The 20,338-nt window shown below is 42.5% G+C and overlaps 1 protein-coding gene across 1 annotated transcript in view; it reads left to right on the plus strand.

Moving 5' to 3' along the window:
* LOC132812780 (uncharacterized) overlaps positions 1 to 15,897 on the plus strand; it is a 36,529-nt gene extending 20,632 nt beyond the window's left edge. The window contains exon 4 of the mRNA XM_060823008.1: positions 15,585 to 15,897. Within this exon, the coding sequence (XP_060678991.1) occupies positions 15,585 to 15,845 (261 nt within the window). The 3' untranslated portion in view covers positions 15,846 to 15,897. The remainder of the gene's footprint in view (positions 1 to 15,584) is intronic.
* The last annotated feature ends 4,441 nt before the right edge of the window (positions 15,898 to 20,338 follow it).

A 20,338-nucleotide genomic window follows, 5' to 3' on the forward strand; every position in this document is an offset into this window, starting at 1 on the left:
CTCCACTCATTTTCCTAAACCCCATGGAATACAGGCTCAGTTGCCCCAAACACTGCTCCCACAACAAGCCTGTCATCCCAGAGATCAGTCTGGTCATCCTTCACTGCTCTCCCTCAATGTCCGGTTGGTCTTTTATTAGGTAAGGAGACCAAGCCTGCACACAATACTGCACAATGCTCGAGATGGGATGTCTCCAAAGGCCTGTACAGCTGCAGTAAGACACCCTTTCTCCTGGACTCACATCCCCTGAAATGAAGGTCAACACACCATTTATCTTCTTTACTGCTTTCTGTTTCTGCAATATTGCTTTCAGCGACATATGTACAAGGATATGCAGATCCTTTTCCGTGTTATAGCTCCCCACTTGGTGGGTCTGTGTACACTGGTCAGCGTGTCAATGCCATGCCCAGTATTGACTTCTGGTTACAGAACTCACTGCGCTGCAGGGACCTCAGAGGTTGATGCAAAAGGAAACAACAAAAAGGAGCATATGTCCCTTTGTAAATCAACGTGTTTCAACCAATCCTTCTCAAATTGTAGGATTCCAGTTTATCATTTCCACCAAAGGGCACACCGTCACCTCTATCCACATTGTTCTCCATCTGTCACGTATTTAACCATTCACTCCATTTGTCTTAGTCTTCTTGGTGCTTTTTTACATCCTCCGCACCCACTCACAATCCCACATCCATTAGTGCTGTCAGCAGGCTGGGATGTATTGCATCTGATTCCAGCAACCAAATATTTAAAGGACATTGTGAACAGCTGGGCCCCAAACACCGATCTCTGTGATACCTCAGCAACCGTCCTCTGTTAATTTCTATTTCTGTATTTCGTCAATCTGGGTGTCACTGGCTGGGCCAGCATTTATTGCCTGTCCCTAGTTGCTCTTGAGAAGGTGGTGGTGAGCTGCCTTGTTGAACACCGCAGTCCACCTGCTGTGGTTGACCTCCAGTGCCATTAGGGAGGGAATCCCAGGATTCTGACCCAGCGACTGTGAAGGAGTTGTGATATATTTCCAAGTCAGGATGGTGAATGGCTTGGAGGGGAACCTAAAGATGATGGCATTTCCATACATCTGTAGCCTTTGTCCTTCTAGATAGATGTGGTCGTGAATTTGGAAGATGGTTTCTGAGGATCTTTGGTGAATCATTTCATTGCAGCACGTGGATAGTAAAACACTGCTGCTGCTGCTGCGCGTTGATGGTGGAGCATTGTGGGTGAAGGGACAGTCAAACTGGCTGCTTTGTCCTGGATGGTATAAAGCTTCTGGAGTGTTGTTGGGGCTGCACTCATCCAGGCAAACTGGGAGTCTTCTGTCACACTTCTGACCTATATTGTATTGACATGCATTGTAGATGATGGACAGAATTTTGGAAGTCAGGATGTGAGTTACTCGCCGCAGCATTCCTAGCTTCGGACTTGCTCTTATAGTTACAGTGTTCATGTGGGGAGACCAGTGAGTTTCTGAGCAATGATTACCCACCAGGACTTTGATACTGGGGGATTCAGTGATAGTACCACCATTGAATGCCAAGGGGCAGGTTAGATTGTATTTTATTGGTGATGGTCATGGTCTGGCATTCGTGTGGGTTGAACATTACTTGCCACTTTCCAGCCTGGATACTGTCCAGATCTTGTCGTGTTTGAACATGGACTGCTTCCGTATCTGAGGAGCCACAAATGTTGCAGAACATTGTACAATCATTGGCGAACATCCCCACTTCTGACCTTAACTTGGAGGGAAGGTCATTGATGAAGCAGCAATGAAGAATTTTCTGTTCACTGCTCGAGGGACTCCTACAGACATGGAGCTGAGTTGACTGTCCTTCATCAACCATGACCATCTTCCTACGTGTCAGGTATGATTCTAAGCAGCGAGGAGTTTGCCTCTGATACCCATTGAATCCAGTGTTGCTAAAGCACCTTGATACCACACAAGGTCGAATGCAGCCTTGAATTAAAGGGCTATCACTCTCACCCCACCTCTGGAATTCATCTCTTTTGTCCATGTTTGAATCAAGGTAATGAGGTCAGGAGCTGAGTGGCCCTGGTGGAGCCCAAACTGGGCGTCATTGACAGGGTATTGATGAGCAGGTTGCTGCTTCAAAGCACTGAGACCTACCACTTTACTGATGATCGAGAGTAGACTGATGGAGTAGTAATTGGCCGCATTGGATTTGTTCTGCTTTTTATATACAGGAGATACTTGGGGTAATTTTCCACATAATCAGGAAAAGCCATTGTTGTAACTGTATTGAAACAGTTTGGCTGGGGGAGTGGCAAGTTATGGAGCACAAGTTTCCAGTACTATTGCCAGAATGTTGTCAGAGTATGGACCCCATAGAGTATCCCGTATCTCCAACCGTTTCTGGATATCACGTGGACTGAATCGAATTGGTTGATGACTGGTAACTGAATTGCTGAGGACCACTGGAGGAGGCTGAGATGAATCATCCACTCAGCATTTCTGACTGAAAGTTGTTACGAGTGCATCAGCCTTATCTTATACACTGAAGTGCTGGGCTCTTCCATCATGGAGGAAGGCGTTATTTGTGAAACCTCTTCCTCCAGTGAATTGTTTAATTGTCTCCAACGTTTCTCGACTAGATGTGGAAGGACTGCAGAGCTTAGATCTGAACCGTTGCTTGTGGGATCACTTAGCTCTGTCTATCACTTACTGCTTATGCTGTTTGGCCCACGAGTAGTCCTGTTTGGTGGCTTCACCAGGCTGACACTTCATTGTCAGGTTTGCCTGGTGCTGTTCCTTCCATCCTGCACATCCACTGAACCAATGTTGATCCTCTGGATTGATGGTAATTGTTGCGAGGGGGATATGCCAGGTCATGAGGTTGTGTGGCTGTACAATTCTGCTCCTATAGATGAACCACAGCACCTTATGGACACCCAGACTTGAACTGTTAGATCTGTTCGAAGTCTGCCCTATTTCGCACTGTGATAGTACCACCCAAAATGGTGAATGTTATTCTCAATGTGCAGGTGTGACTTTGTCTCCACAATGACGATGCGGTGGTCACTCTTAACGATACTGTCATAGGCAGATACTTCTGCAATTGGCAGATTAGTAAGGCTGTGGTCAAGTGTATATTTTCCTCTTGTTGGTTCCTTCACTGCCTGCCGCAGAACCACTCTTGCAGTTATATCCTTTAGGACCCAGCCTTCTCGATCAATAATGCTGTAGCTGAGATACTGTTGGTGGTGAACATTGAAATACCCCACCCAGAATGCTACCCTCAGTGCTTCCTCCAAGTGTTGGTCAGCATGGAGGAGTACTGATACATAAGTTGAGAGATGCTGGTACTTGGTAATCAGCAGGAGATTTCCTTTCCCATGTGTAAACTAATGCCATGGGATACGGAGTCACTGTTGAGGACTCCAAGAGCAATTCCCTTCTAACTGCATCCCACTCTGCCGAATCCTCTGCTGTGTCCATCCTGCTGATGAGACAGGACATATCCAGGGAAGGTGATGGGGTGTCTAGGTCATAGTCATACTCACACAATCATACCTTACAGACAATGTCAGGCTGTTGCTTGATGAGTCTGTTTATTTCTATTCACTGTTTACTGCCAGCTGTCCCATTCTCGAAACATGTCCATATATTAGCCCCAATCCACTCAGATTTGATATTGCAAATTGGGCTTGGAGATTTACCAACATTTTCCTAAAAATCAAAATGTTTTACATCCATTACTGCTCTTTCATTTGTCAGCCAGTCTGCTTCTCAAACATAATTCCCATTTCATAAATCTATGTTAGTGTTGTCTATGACTATTACTTTCAGCCGCAATAATTTCTGCTAAACCATTTACTTACTATGTTCTATGTTCCACGTAGTCTATCATTTTCCCACATCAGACTTGGTTTTCCTTATATTGTTAGAAAGTTTTGTGAAGACAGAACTGAAGTAGTGGCGACATAGTTCTGCCATTTCCCTGTTCCCATTCTCCATTCTCTGGTTAAAAACTGTAAGGAAACTACACTTGTTTTCTCATATTTCTCACATTGACATAATTTCACAAACTATTACAGTTCACACTTATAACCCTTATGAATATAACTCTTCAGAAACCCATCAATTCCTGCCTTAAAATGCTCCAATAATTGACCTTCCACATGGTACACTCACAGGAGCAAAGACTCTGTGCCAACAGAAGTACAGCACGATCTATATTAGTCCCACTTTCTACAGCAGTCCCATAGCCTGGAATGTTATGAAACTTCCAAGTGCTTGTCCAAGTACTTTTTAACGATTGTGAGGTTACTCGTGATAATTCCCCTCTCAGGAAGTAATCCCAGAAGCCCACACCTCGAGGTGAAAAAATGTTTAAATCATCTCTGAACCTCAAACTTTTCACTTTAAAAGTGTGCTCCTTTGTTCTTGACCCTCTGACTAAAAGGAACAGTTGCTGTCTATCCACCCTGTCCGTGTCGCTTATAATCTTATCCTTCTGAATCACTGACTCCTCAGCTTTCTCTGCTCCAAAGTAAACAACCCGAGCTTATCCAGCCTCTCTCCATAGCTGATATGCTCTACCCCAAGGAACATCCTGGTGAATCACCTCTGCACCCTCTCCAGTACAATCACATCCTTCCTGGAATGTGGCTCCCAGAGCTACATACAGTATTCCATTTTGGCCGAATCAAAGCCCTGTATAGGTCATATATCTCCACCCTGATTAGGAAACACAATACTCAAGGTCCAATTCTTAACTAGTCCATTAACCTGCCCAGCAGAAAGTGAGGACTGCAGATGCTGGAGATCAGTGCTTAAAAAATGTGTTGCTGGAAAAGCGCAGCAGGTCAGGCAGCATCAAAAGAGCAGTAGAATCGTTGTTTCGAGCATAAGCCCTTCTTCAGGAATCTGCCCGAAACGTCACTTCTCCTGCTCCTTTGATGCTGCCTGACCTGATGCGCTTTTCCAGCAACACATTTTTAAGCATTAACTTGTCCAGTCACATTCAGGGATGTGTGGAGAAGCACAATCTGAGCTTCCCAGTGTGCTGCCATTCATTGAGTCCTCCCCTGCTTGGTTCCTTCTCCCAATGTGCATCAGCTCATATTTATCAAGGTTGCATTCTATCTGTTATTGATGTGCCCATCTGACCATTTCATCAGCATCTTCCTGTAACTTAAGGCCTTCCTGCTCACAGCGAACTAACCGGTCAATCTTTATGTCAAACGTACACTTACTTATCACACCTCCCTGACTCTCCACCTAGCCCCCTCCACATTCACATTTGTTTTTGTTATGAATAACACAAACAATAAGGGACACATCACTGATCCCTGTGGTACACCAGGGGACACTGGTCTCCAGTCACACAAACAGCCTTCTCTCATTACCCTCTGCCTCCTGCCAAAAGACAATTTTCGTTGTAACTTGTCAAGTTATCATTTATATTGTGAGATTTTACATTATTTTTCAGTTTCCCAGCTGGAAATTTGTAAAAGGCTTTCCTATAAAGCTAAACAATCGACCTCCTCAAACTAATTCAATCAATCCATTAGATGTCACTTCCTTCTGATAAAGTCATGATAATTATCCCTGATCAGACCTTGCGACTCTGATTGGAGTTCAATTTTCTCTTTCCCTATTTTCTCCAGTAGTTTCCTTAACAGTGACCTAATACCCGCTCGTCTATAGTTCCCTGGTCTATCTCTCCCACCCGAACTGTGAAGTGGAATCGTGTTAGCAGTTCTCCAGTTCTCTGGCACCTCCCCTATGGTCAGATCCTAATTAAAATATTCAGTCAGGGTCTTTCCTCCATTCACCCCAACCGCCGCCTGTGATACAACTCATTCAGACATGGAGATAGGTCCAAATTTATACAGAACAAAGCCTCAAATCCTTTCTCGTATTTTACATCAATCTGTTCAAGACTTTCCCCATCCATCTCCTTGAATTCTGTACTTGGCTTCTCCGTCTCTAAAGTAAAATAGATGTGAAGGTCTCATGTAACAATCCATCAATGTTCTCCAGCTTGACACACAGATTGCCCCTTTGGTTTCTAATGGACACTAACTGTTTGCTGATTATTCTGCTCTACTTGTCCGTGTAGAATATCTTGGGATTCTCCCAGATCTCGCCTACTTGTACTTCTCCATGTCCCTGTTATTCAGTCCCCTCTGTGTTTCTAAGTTTCACTGCAACCACCTCTCATGTTTCAAAACTCGAGATCACAGGGTGAGTTTCCACATCAGAAAATCTTGCCGTTTTAGGGATGAATCTGAATAATACCTTTTGCAGTTCCTCTGTAGTCAATATCTTATTTCTTAGATTGGGACTCCGAACAATACAAAATACTCTCATGAACACTCGATACAACTGGTGCATGACGTCTTCTATATTCCAGTTACAATCACCTGAATGTAAAACTAATTTTTTCTTTGCTATTTTCATATGTTCTTCCTAATACCTCTCGCTTTAACCTTTCTTATGAGCTTACTTTGTTAGTTTTTAAAAAAATCTCATGAATATTCAACTCTACGTTATCCATTGGTTCTTCATTGTCTATGTCCACAAGAATCATCTTCAAACCATTCCAGAGAAAATGTTTGCCACGTCCCGTTTTCTTTTCATCGGTATATTCTCACACTCCCAAGTTATGTTATTACCTTCTACATGTGTAGTCGCATGTTCTTTGTAATCGAGTCCAACAGACACCCGACTGCGGATGACAAGATAACTGCTCTGTAGTTCACCCCTCTCCATCTTCATCCTTTCTTAAACTGTTGGATAATATTTGTAACCTTTGCCTTATACAGATTGGCTAAATGACTTTCGAGAATGTGTCGGAAGGTTAAGTAAAAATCCGCGATGCAATCAACATGTCTATTGCTGCTTCCTCATAAATCCTTGTATGAAGTACATCTGGTCTGTCAGATTTATAAATATTCAATCCAGCTTTCTTTTCAAAGATGAACTCAACATTGATAAGAATAAACTTTGACTTTACTTACACAAGTCCCATGGTCACTTGGTATTTCTGGAAGAATTTCTGGACATTCTTCCAATGAAGATAGACGCAAATAAACTGTTTCTTTTCCCTGAGATTTCTCTGTTCTCTGCAATAAACTATCCTGAACGCACACCAACTGTTCCACATTTGACCTTGTTTTTATTTTTTATATAACTTGATAGATGCTTTTTAGCAGTTTTTATGTTTTTCTTTCGTTTGCATGCTTTTTCTCTTTTCGATTTTCTTCTCAGTTTCATGGTCATTCTTTGCTGGGTCCTACATTTCTCTGAATCCACTGGATTACTACAACTTGGCATTTTTCTAAGCTGCTTCCTTTCATCTAATAGGTAAGTGAAGGTGGGGTTGAAAGTGATACTCGGAGAGGAGGGTGGACCAGATTGATAGCAAGGAAGGTGGACGCATAGGAATGTACAAAAGGGCGGTGCTGACTTGGAAGGTTGGAGTGGGATAGGGTGGGATTAGGGGAAATGGGGAAATCCACTATGATCCCCTGTGTTTGGAGGGTCCCAAGGCAGAAGAGGAGGCTTTCTTCCTGCAGGCTTCTGGTGGCTCGGGTTTGGCGATGGAGCAGGTCCAGGACCCTCATGTCCTTGGCAGAGTGGGAAGGGGAGTTAAAGTGCTCAGCCACAAGGCGATGGAATTGTTCAATGTGGCTGTCCCAGAGATGTTCTCTGAAATGTTCCACAAGTTGACCTTCTACCTCGCCAATGTAGAGAAGGACACATTGGGTTCAATGGATGCAGTAGATGAGGCGGTCTGTCTACCTTCATCACCTATCACTTTCAACCCTACCTTCATCTACCTACCGCAATCCCTGCTAACCTCCCCTGTCTCACCCCCTTCTCATTTATCCCTCAGCTCCCTTGACCCATAAGCTTCATTCCTGATGAAGGCCTTATGCCCGAAACATCGATTTATCGGCTCTTAGTATGCTGCCTGACTGTGCTTTTCCATCACCACACTCTTCGCCTCTGATCTCCAGCATCTGTAGTCCCCACTTTCTCCTCACACCTTGATGGCTTGCATGACTCAGATTTATAACAGTTACTTCAAATAAAACAAAAACTATCGTGTACTCAAACAGTATAAAAGAAAACCAGTACATTGTGGTCACTGTTCCCAAAATGTCCTTTCCATCAAATTTTTCAATGAGCTCTTCTGATCACTCAACACCAATTCCTAAACAACCTGATATCGAGCTCAGTGCTTAACATAATGCTCATGTAAACCATCTCACACGTGGTCTTGAAATCCATTTTTCCCAGCATTAGCATTCAATTGGGTTAACATTATCACTGCAGTAGCCACAAATGTGTTTATCTCATTTCCTGTTTTATAACATGTCCAGCATTTGTCTTGCAGCTTTCACTTTGATATATAACTCCCATCAATGTTTGCTCCTCCTTGCTGTTTTTATTAATCTCCACCTTACTAGATTCTGTGGAATCTGAGCGATGTGAGCTCTGGGGAGATTGATGGTGGAGATCATCTCGCTACATCATTTATGATGTTCTCAAACTTTAATTTCTCCAGATCTCCCGTTATGCTGATGGAGTAGAGAAGGACAATGATCTTCCAACAATGCTCTGTATTCCCCCAGAGAGCTGAGACAGCTCTAACCTGGGTGGGAACTTTACAACAGGCTGGTAAAGTGTTGCTGCTGTACAGGATCTTAGTGAGATCACATCTAGAGTAGTGTGTACAGATTTAATCTCTTCAATTAAGAAATGATGTTGTTACATTGGAAGCAGCTCAGAGATGGTTCCCTCCAATGATTCCTGCAATGAAGGTGCGTGCTTATAATGAAATGATGATCAGGTTGACCAAGTAGCCATTGGAGTTTACAAAAATTAAAGATGATCTTATTTGGACATAGATGACAGAAGGAGTGAACGAGTGAAGTGAATTACACAGATAGTGGAGGAATCCATTCCGTTCTCCAGCCTGTTACACAGAAACAACAGGGGGATATTCAGGCCTTCGACCCTGTTACGCCAAAACAGGACGTGGCTATTCAGCCCCTGGAGCCTGATATACAGTTACAGGAGGAGGCCAATCAGCCCCTCGAGCCTATAACATTAGGCCATGCTGCACCAGTATCCAGTTAAACAGCAACAGGTGCAGTCCATTCAGTCTCCTCAAGTCTGTAACATAGGAACTGGAAGAGGCCACACAGTGACTGGAGATTGTTACACTGGGATACCAGGAGGCCATTCAGACCCACCGAGTCTATTGCAATGGAATTGGATAAGGATAAAAACTATCTGAGACTTCTTTCATGAGAAAGGAAGAGGCAATTTAGACACGTGTCTCTTGTATGGGAACAAGAGTAGACCATTCACTCCCTCGGTCCCATCTCCGGGATACATGAGGAGACCGTTCAATATTTCCACCTGTTATAGAGAATATGAGAAGACCCATCAGCCCCTCAAAATGTTACACAGCAACAGTAAGATTCTATTATCGCCCAATCCTCTAAATCATCAACAGGATGATGTCAGTCTGGCCTTGGAGATGGCAACATGGGAACACGAGAAAGACGTCAGCCCATCGATCTTGTACACCAGCAGGATGATGAGTCCATTCAGCCACACGTGGCTCTTACACAGCATTTGGACCAGATCTCTTAAAAACGTGTGCCTTTTAAACAGGAATTCAAAGAAAACGTAAAGCTTTTCGAAAGGGAAGAACTTGTAATAATGGTATATATTAGATACTAAAGTGTAACAATAAACTATTGTAATTTAAGGCAAATTCTTCGAGTCCATTGTTCAGGACATTTCCAAATGTAAACCACAATTCCTCAGAGTTAACATGGTTGTATGAAGGCTAAACGTTGTTTGAATTGTTTGCTTGAGTTATTTGAAGATGTCACTTACAAGATGGATCGTGGGAATCCTGGAGATGGAGCATATCTGGTCTTCCTGAATGCTTCGGATATGTTGCTTCTCCAAAGAGTAAGTGGTAAGATCATACAACATGGGTTTAGGAGTAATTTATTAGCTTGGATGGAGGATTGGTGAACCAACAAAATGGAGTCAGATGGAATAAATGTACAACTTTCTTTTGGCAAATGCAATTTGTGGGGTGACATTGATTTCAGGACTCATGCCTCAACCATTTGCGATTGATGGAATGACTGTACTCTATAGATGGGAACGAAAATACTATGCTACATTTTCAGATGACACTAACATCAATGGGAAATTACTTCAGAATGGTGGTGCAAGAGATTTTAAATCTATATGGATAGGTTGGGTGAATGGGCCAACATTTAGCAAGGAAAATTAAAGTGAAGAAATATGGGGCTTTTAGGGTGTATGTTTGCTCACTGATCTGTGGGTTTGATATCGAGACATTTCGTGACCTGGTGAGGTAACATCATCAGTGGCGACCTGGTGAGGTAACATCATCAGTGTTTGGAGTGCCACCACAAAGAAAAACCACCATTTCGACTGGGACAACGCATCTATCCTGGGACATGCTGAGCAAAGATATGCCAGAGAATTCCTAGAGGCCTGACACTCCAACCACAACGCCATAAACAAACACATAGATCTAGATGCCATCTATCAACTCCTCAGTAAACGAACCGGAAATGACATCACCACAAACCCCAGGAACCCCATCCAGGAGAAAGATATAAATAGAAAGCAGGAGACAACAGCTTCACTTCACTTGGAGGTCGCCACTGATGATGTTACCTAGCCAGGTAATGAAACGTCTGGATATCAAACCTACAACTCAGCGAGCAAACCAACATCCTAAATCTCAACCTGAGCTACAAACCTTCACAAACCTTGCAAAAGCCATGAGCGCAACACACTACAACTTGCCCGTAGATGGGAAAGGAATGCCATCCGAGAGAGTGCCCCCCGCGAACAACTGTACTTCCTGCATGAATGTTTAAGAAAACAACTACTGCCAAAATGTCTGCAATATAAACGCCGATAAAAACACCTCAAGCCAAAAGTTTAACAGAACAAAACGGCCGCAGAATTCTCCGAGAATTAATCAATGACGCCCACCACAGACTCTGAAAATACAAACGGGAAATTGCGCGCCAAAAGCCTTTATTCAGAAAAGCAACAAACCAAGTATGGTCAGACGTGATAGAACAAGCCATCAACACCAAACACCGACAAAGACAGATAAAGAAAAATCCGGACGTGAAGAAAAAAATGGACAAGCTCACAAAAAAAAACACAAAACCGATAACACAGGGGCATGGATAAAGAACTTATCAGACCGGACCCTATCAGACACAGAAAAAGCGGTACTAGTCAAAGGATTAAATTTCAATTACCGAGACGCTGACAAGAAGGATTTACTAGCGGCATTAGAAACCACATTGAAGGACAACCATCTCATGGAAGAAACACAACAAACGATCAGACAGACAGTTGCACCTATTCTCAGCCGAAAGAGGGAAGGAAACAAACTGACCACACAAGAAAAGAAAGCCCTAGAAAACCTCAAAAAAGACAAAGACTTCATTGTATTACCTGAAGACAAAGGTCGCTCACAGTCATCCTGAACAGAAGGGACGATATCGAAAAATCTAATGCACTACTCGCAGGTACCAACACCTACCAACAGGTGGCGCTTTACCCGACCACACAACTAGGAAACAAAATTACTTATCTCCTAAGAAAATTACACGATTCCGGACAATTAAACAAGACAGAATCCCTGAAAATGAAACCCGATGGGACCAGCACCCCACAATTCTACGGACTACCAAGAATCCATAAACCAGGAGCCCCCCTCAGACCCATAGTCGCACTACCCAGAACACCAATTTACAGACGAGCCAAAGAACTACACGCAAGACTAAAATACCTAGTAGAAGAGTCACAACACTCCATCCACTCCACCCAGGAAGTCCTAAAAATCATCAAAAACGCCAACATAGAGGAAGACGAAGCAATGATCTCATTCGACATAACAGCACTGTTAACCTCCATTAACATCGACCTGGCAACGGAAACACTTACCACACTTTTAGAAGAGACCATCACACACACAACAAACACCATCAATCACATTACCAACGAAAACATCATGAAGCTAATGGACCTGTGCCTCACCACCCACTTCACCTTCAAAAAATAGTCTACAAGCAAACCAACGACACACCCATGGGATCTCCACTTTATCAGGATTCATAGTAGAAGCGGTAATGCAAGGACGAGAACAAACAGCCCTACCAATCATCAAACCAAATATCTGGGTTCGCTACGTAGATGACACTTTTGGCATCACAAAATGAAACAAGATAGAAGAGACATTTAACATCATCAACAACACTCTCACAGGCATAAAGTTCACCAAGGAGGAAGAAACCGACAACAAACTCGCATTTCTGGACGTCACAGTCGAAAGCAAGGACAATGGAGAACTACAAACCTGCATATAGAGAAAACCGACAAACACTGACCAAATACTTAACTACACCAGCAACCATCCCAACACACACAAACGAAGCTGTATCAGGACACTATTCCAATGAGCACCACACACTGTAGCTCAGACAAGATACGCAAAACAGCGGAGAACCACCTATACGACGTATTCAAGACGAACAGATACTCAAGAAATACAGTGCGCAGATTCCTCAAGGACAAACCACGACAAGCAGACCAAACACAGCCAGAAACCCTAACCACCTTACCATACATCAAAGAAGTTTCAGAAACGACAGCCAGACTACTGACTGGAATCCTAGTAGCACACAAACCCACTAACATTCTCAAACAAAAACTAACAAACCTAAAAGACCCAGTACAACCCATGGACAAAACCAATGACATCTACAAAATTCCATGCAAGGACTGCCACAAACACTACGTAGGACAAACAGGAAGAAAGTTAACCACCAGGATACACGAACACCAGCTAGCCACAAAAAGACACGACCCTCTCTCCCTCGTAGCCCTACACACGGATGAAAAAATCCACCATTTTGTCTGGGACAACACGTCTATTCTGGGACAGGCTAAGCAAAGGCATGCCAGAGAATTCCTAGAGGCCTGGCACTCCAACCACAATGACATAAACAAACTCAAAGATCTAGATGCCATCATTAAACTCCTCAGAAAACGAACCGGAAATGACATCACCACAAACCCCAGAAACCACATCCAGGAGAAAGATATAAGTAGAAAGCAGGAGACAACAGCTTCGCTTCACTTGGAGGTCGCCACTGATGATGTTACCTAGCCAGGTAACGAAACGTCTCGATATCAAAACTACAGCTCAAGGAGCAAACATACACCCCAAATCTCAACCTGAGATACAAACCTTCATAAACCTTGAGAAAAAAAACTGTGCTATTCAAGTTGGCCAGTATTAATGGAGAGACAAATTATTATCTAAATGGCGAGAAAGTTCAAAGTGCTTAGGTGCAGAGGGATCTGGATGTCTGCTTGCATATCACAGAAAACCTGCATACAGGTACTGCAAGTAATGAGAAATGCAAACATAATTTCAGTGTTTACTTATAAAAGGATATAGTAGGGAGTGTTGGTGTAGCTATGCAAGGCATTTGTGAGGCTGCAACTGGAGTAGAGTTTGGGTGTCTTGCAGAATGAGGTATTTCCATTGGAGACAATACAGAAGAGCTTCATTAGATTGATTCCATACTTGAAGTGTTTGTCTTATGAAGGGAAATTGAGCAGTTTAGGCCTACACGCTCGAGTTTATAAGAATGAAAGGAAATCTCATTGAGTTCTGTAAAATTCGAAAAGTAATTGAAAGTGTAGGTGTGGGGTGGATTTTTTTTTCATGTGGCGCAATCTACAACAAGAGACTAGAGTGTTAGGATGGAGAGATGGCATGAAAAGGGAATAGAGGCCGAGTTGACATCAGCCTCATCGAGCGGTTGGATTCCTCACAGATGCTCATTGTTCTTATTCAACTCTTCAACTGTGTTGCATAGGAATGAGGGAGGATTGGGTATCATGCAGGAAGCAGGCACTCAGGATAAATCAGTTAGAGAGAACGTAACCAGTCGCGCCACATAGTGACCAGCGCTGGGTTCTCAACTATTTACATTCTATATTAATGATCAGGAAGATGGAACAGATATACAGATGCTGCGTTTGGTGATGTCGCTGTGATAAGCAAGAGATTAAATTATCAAGAGAGGGCGGAGAGTATGCAAATAGATTCAGAGAGGTAAAGACAATAGATAATAGTTTGTCAGGTGGAATCTAACATGAAATAACCTGTCATTTCATTTACAGAAATAATGGAAGGCAGTATGTTACTGAAATGGAGAGGGATTACAGGACTTAGTAATATTGTGTACTGGGAGGTTCACTCAAACCTGTTCAGAAATGGGAGGTTTTGCTCCATTCCTGTTTGTCAGCTACCAGACACTCCAAGTGACTCCATTGCTCTCCGTACACATGGAATACTTTGATGTGGTTGATTGATGGTGGGGATGGTGTTTTGAAACGTGCATCAAGGGGACGTCCTTTATTCAAGATATATTCATTTCTTTCCACCTGGGGACCCGATGACGATGGGAAATGGCTGACTGCTTCTGAATGAAGAGGCCATGACTGTTACCAGGACAGTGGGTATTCACCAACATGATATACTGTGCATGTGTTACATTAATAGAGAGAGAAATCCTCTCCCCATTGACATGGGTACTCTGCAGATGCACTGTACACCATCGGAAATCCCACTATACTGGATATACCCGGAAGCTCCCTGCTGTGGGAGAAACAATGTATTTACCTCATCCACCATATATATCCTCCATCCCCAAATGGTGACGTTGATGTTGAGATATTGGGAAATGATGGATGTGTCACCTTGTCCAGCCTGGAATGTTCTGGATCATAGAAGATGTATGAGAAACAGTAACCCTAACAGCCACTGCCAGCACCATCCTCCCCCTGGTGTGAAACTGCAGGTCGTGTTGAAGGAGGTGGAGGTGGTACCATTCTATGACCAGCTCCTTGTTCAATCAGTGTCCCCTCACACTCTGCTCCTGGGTTAAGTGAAGCTTGGGAAGCTGGTCCTGGAAAACCCAATGTGGATCCAGCAGATCCCTTTCCCCACACACACTCACTGCGTGGTTTCAGAGTTCCCCTCTCTGTAGCCTCTGCTCCATTCGTTGTTCATGTAACAGACTCAGATGCTGCATCCAGAGTTGGGTCACCAAATCCTCAGGTCTCCCTGCATGTTTGAGGCAGCTCACAGCACATCCTCCAGCAAACCATCCGCAGTCCCTCCACTTAATTTTTAATTACAGGATTCATCACAAATCCCTTGGCTACAAGTGTTGTGGACCAGGCCAGATCTCCCCAAAATATTTTAAGAAGGCCGCTTAGACCCAAACCTTTCCTTATTTTGAATATAGAAGGGAGGTGTGCGTTCCAGATATGTTGTGACTGGTCAAACCACTCAACATTAAGCAAAATATAATCTATTCAAATGCTTTGGTTAAAATAAAATCAAAGAAAAGAATATTTTGGGACACCTTTTCTGTTGGAACACTTACACAAACAATAGATACCGTACCTTCTTGGTTTACACTGCTTTGCTTTGTATATTCAAATGCAGATCCTTACAGCAATCCCAGAGGTTACAACATCAACAGAGATCTCAGAGGGAAAAGCAGCTGGGGATCATTTATTGAAACTTCCAACCATTCTGGGATCTCCAACAGCTTCTGAATGCTGCAGCCTAAAACAAAACGAGAAACCCTCGTCTGGGAGAGCTGGCCACTGCCCTTTCATTGTTCCCACCGTTTTAATGAAACCTAAAATCTCAGTTATTTACTTAAACTGTTTTCAGACAGCAGTTCTGCACCTCTGCCTTTAAAACCTCTCTTCAAAAAAAAACACAAGAGAAAATAAACGTTTTACAATGATAATATCTTCACAACTCATTCTTTAATAAAATAAGCCATCAATACACAAATGTGGATTCATTTTAGACCTCCTAATCTTCATCTATTAGTCGACGGAAATGTATATATATATATTACATTGACTCTGAGCATACAAATGTTCACAAATATTTCGATTTCAGTCATTTTACTCCTGCCACAGAATGCCTTTTCTTTGTTCATCCAAGTCTCCACAAGGTGTCAAAATTTAGGATTTCTCACCCTGTCACCTGTGTAGTTTCAAATTGACTGGTAGCAATAATAAGCTCAATCGAAACAGACTGGTATTTTTCTCCCTAAACTTCTCCAAAAACTTTAAGGGGTCACGATCAGTGAAAAAGATTTGTCTCATGTATGTTACTGACAATGTAAATCTGAAATGTTGTAACGCCAACACCAAGCCAAAGGCCTCCTTCCCCATTGTGGAATAAATCTGTTGATGTTTCCACTGGACTCTCCAACCACACGTTACATAATGGAGCACTTCGCATCTTTTCAATAGTTCTTCGGAATGACATAACTCCTCATGTCTCAGCATAAAAGACTTACATGTTTCCGTCCCTCTTAATGCTCTAACCTCTTTACCTGCTACTACTGGCCTATGCCAGTAAACCTTACTTTCACAGGTATATGTTTTAAGAAGATCTCACACATTCTTCAATCTCTCACAGAAACCAAACTTTGATTTCTGAACTCAATCAGCATCATCAACCATTTCAGCTTCTCACCTTGCCATTTTAACTCTCAGCTCTTCCACACGAGTTCTCACGACTGCAGGAAGTGAATTGTTGAACTTCTCCAAAATAAGAATCTCTCTAAGAATGTCATAGGGTTGATCTGTTTTTAATACCTTTACCCACCTTTCAAAATTACTTTGTTTGATCCTTTCAAACTCAATGCGCGTTTAACCAGAGACCCTTTTTGAGATTCCTGTAATGCTGTCTGTCAGCTTCTGGCCCAAGCTCATATGCACTTTCAGTTGGCATACTGGCCACTCCATACTGGCCAGATACCTCATCCAATAGGGATGCAAATACCTATCAGCTTTGTTTGGATCAACTAAATCCACATGGCCACTGGTGTCTGCATTTGCTTAGCCACTTCTCAAACGAAATTCAAAAGGCTTCACCATCCTTCTCATCAAATTTAGAGAATGCCTGGATGCATTTAAACAGATCCCCATTAGGCCATTATTTGCAATAGGGTTGCTCAACCTCACTATCCTCCTCATCCAGCCGACCGTCTATCTTCATCTCCGCCCTCTATGTGCACTTTCCTCTCTAATTGCTAATTTTTCAAGTTGAAACTCTCTGCTTTTCTTCTGTCCTTTTCTCTTTTTCTTCTTCATTTCCCTTTCTTTTATTTCTACTTTTCACCATAATTCAAACTGTTTCAATTCCTTCTCATGTTCAAGGTGCCTCATTTGAAATTGAATCCCAGCCATTTCCAAAGAGTCTGATGGCATTTCCACCAAATGTAATTGCCGAGCTATCGCTGTAATTATCTCACATTTTCTCACAGACAATCGCAACCCCAACTCCAGCTTGTCTGTCAATTCCTACAGTTTTGCCTTCATTACCTTTTGTAAAACCCCCAACTTCACTTTTCCACACCCAGAGAACTCTTGGTGACTGAATCTTTATACAAAAAATACCAACCGAATTCAACATCGGGAAAGAAGACACTAGCAGCTACCATACGCGACCTTTGAACCCAATAGTCTCCTGGTGCATACTCTCCAGTGTCTGCATGAGCTTATTCTGGATGCTTTGGTTTCCTCCCACAATCCAAAGATGTGCATGTCAGGTGTATTGGCCATGATAAATTGTTCATAGTTTTCAGGAATGCGTGGGTTAGGTGCCTTAGTCGGGGTAGATATGTAACAATAGGGTAAAGGAATGGGTCTGGGTAGTTACTCCTCGTAGGGTCGGTGTGGACATGTTGGGTCGAATGGCCTGTTTGCATACTGTATGGATTGTAATTCTAAACCCAATTTGGTATTATCGACTTAGAACCAGACAAGAGACCCCAGTTTGCTATAGACCAACCAGACCGCCTCAAACTATTTTAAGAAGGTAGCTTGGATGCCAATCTTTCCTTATTTTAATGGTAGATGTGAAGTGGGAGTTCCAGATGTGATGCTACTAGTCAAACCACTCACCATTAAGTAAAACGCAATATATTTTAACACTCTAATGAAAATCCAGACAAAATGAAGAGGAATTTAGAATAACTTAAATATTGGAAATCTTCACCGAATAATGGATGCAGTACCTTCTACAAATGAACTGGTCCAATATACTAACATCACCTAAACACACCTCTTGGTAAAAAGGAACATTCAGACATGTGTTCTTGCATACGGTTCTCCAATCCAGGAGGAAGCAGCATCAAGTGAGGTTCCAGACAGAATAGCAGCTCGGGATAATTTACTAAAACTTACAACCTTCTGGCACCCCAAGCACCTGGTGATTGTTGTAGCTACAATAAAAAGAAACCTAGAAAGCCTGGTCTGTGCCAGCTGGCCATTGTTACTACAATTTATTTTTAAAAACCCTAAAAGCCCGGTAATTTATTTACTTGAGCCGTGTTCAGTCGGCAGTTTGGCCTTTAAGATCTCTTACAAAAAAAAAGGATAAAATAACCTTTTATTTAAAAAAGTGACATCATTATCAGGCAATTTAGATGCCTGGTCCTTTACTCAGTGGGCTTCCTCGTGTTACTGATCGCAAGATCACCAGAGAGGGATAGCCACAGGTACTGACCAAGTTACAAGGATGTTTCTCATAACTTCTGAAACACGCCTATCCATGGACCATCATATGGGACATACCAGGAAGTGAACAACCGCTTATCACACCTCTTTTAATTATTTCTGAGCTACACAAAGCCAGCACTCGATACACTAGGGAGCCAAAACCCAAGGCCAGGGAAAGATACAAAGGGACAGAGAGATTCACATTAATGACTGAAACAGACATTTAATTAACTAAAAATATGTTGTGGAAATATGGGGAAAAAGTCAGGGCAGTGGGACTAACTGGAGAAGTGAGATCTTCGTGAGTAAAATTACAAGAATGAGAACATTCAATAAAGGCATTGCCAGATTAGCTGAAATGGTTTGTTACATCAAATTCTGAATCTGCTTCACAGAACACCACAAACAACATTAACTGGGACAAGATGACAGCCCAGCATGGAGAGCTGTGCAGATCATGCTCGCGTGTTGCTCAGTACATTGCACTATCTGCCCAGTATGAGAGTATTGCAAACTTTACTATCATATGCTAACTATATTCACATCAGGTTACTGCCTACAATGGGAAGGTTTGCTCTCTCTGCTTGTGTGTGTGTGTTCATCAGGGAGAGAGAGAGAGAGAGAGAGAGAGAGAGTGTGTGCATGTGTGCGCGTGATTGACGTGGTTAAATGAGAAACTCATTGTCTGAGAAAGAACGCACATGAAGAAAACAATTTTAAATACGAACAACTGGCAGGCTTTTTGTTAATCAACAGAGAGAACGAGAGAAGTTTCATGGACAGATAAGGTAAAGTGTTTGAGAATGTTAAAATAAAGGCATTGCCAGACACAATAGCAATGTACGTCAGCGTGCATGAATGACAGATGGATGGGAGTTTGGTGTGAGTTTGAATCAGATTTGTTTGGGCAGGTTTGAAGCCAGGAGCATCAGCAGCAGATTCTTGCCTTCATTAAGACTGTATTTCATATCTCAAGATTCAAACAACAGATGGAATAAACCAGTGAGACATATCCTGAAGTGGTGAGTATTTCAAGTTAGAAATGGTCAAGGAATGGTGTCAAGAATCAGCTCAGTGTCAAAGGGATCTCCCACATTTGTGACGTGTCTGCCTCTGCTGCAGATATTGTCCAGGGATGGGATGGAAACAGTAGAGGAAGTGAAATTTGTAACCACAACAATAGACAGTGACCTCCATGCTCTTAACAGCAAAGGCAACGATATAATGAATTGTGGTTGTCCCCTGAAACAGAATAGGTCAACATAGAGACCCGGAGTAACACTGCCAGAGCAGAGAGCGAGACAGTAATTGAACACCTTCATTGATGTCAGTTAGTAGTGGTCTGTAAAGTGAATATCAGGATTGAGAGATTCCACAGGAACAATAATTTTGGCAAGAAGTGTAGACTATATGAAATAACAATAATACAGTCATAACTGGTTTATAGAAAACAAAATCTGGACAGTGACACTCACCAGGAACGCCAACGATAGCCAGGAAGGGATAATAGAAGTATTTAAAAATGAGAAGAGTGTAATAGATCTGCGATGATAATGACAACCAATCAAACGCAGAAAAATACCACACATAATATGATAAGCTCCTGTCTATTGTTGAAATATTCCTGTCTAATGTTCTCAGATTCTGATCCATGTTTGGAATATTCCA

Source organism: Hemiscyllium ocellatum, unplaced genomic scaffold (genome assembly GCF_020745735.1).
Source record: "Hemiscyllium ocellatum isolate sHemOce1 unplaced genomic scaffold, sHemOce1.pat.X.cur. scaffold_2992_pat_ctg1, whole genome shotgun sequence".
Taxonomy (NCBI): Eukaryota; Metazoa; Chordata; class Chondrichthyes; order Orectolobiformes; family Hemiscylliidae; genus Hemiscyllium; species Hemiscyllium ocellatum.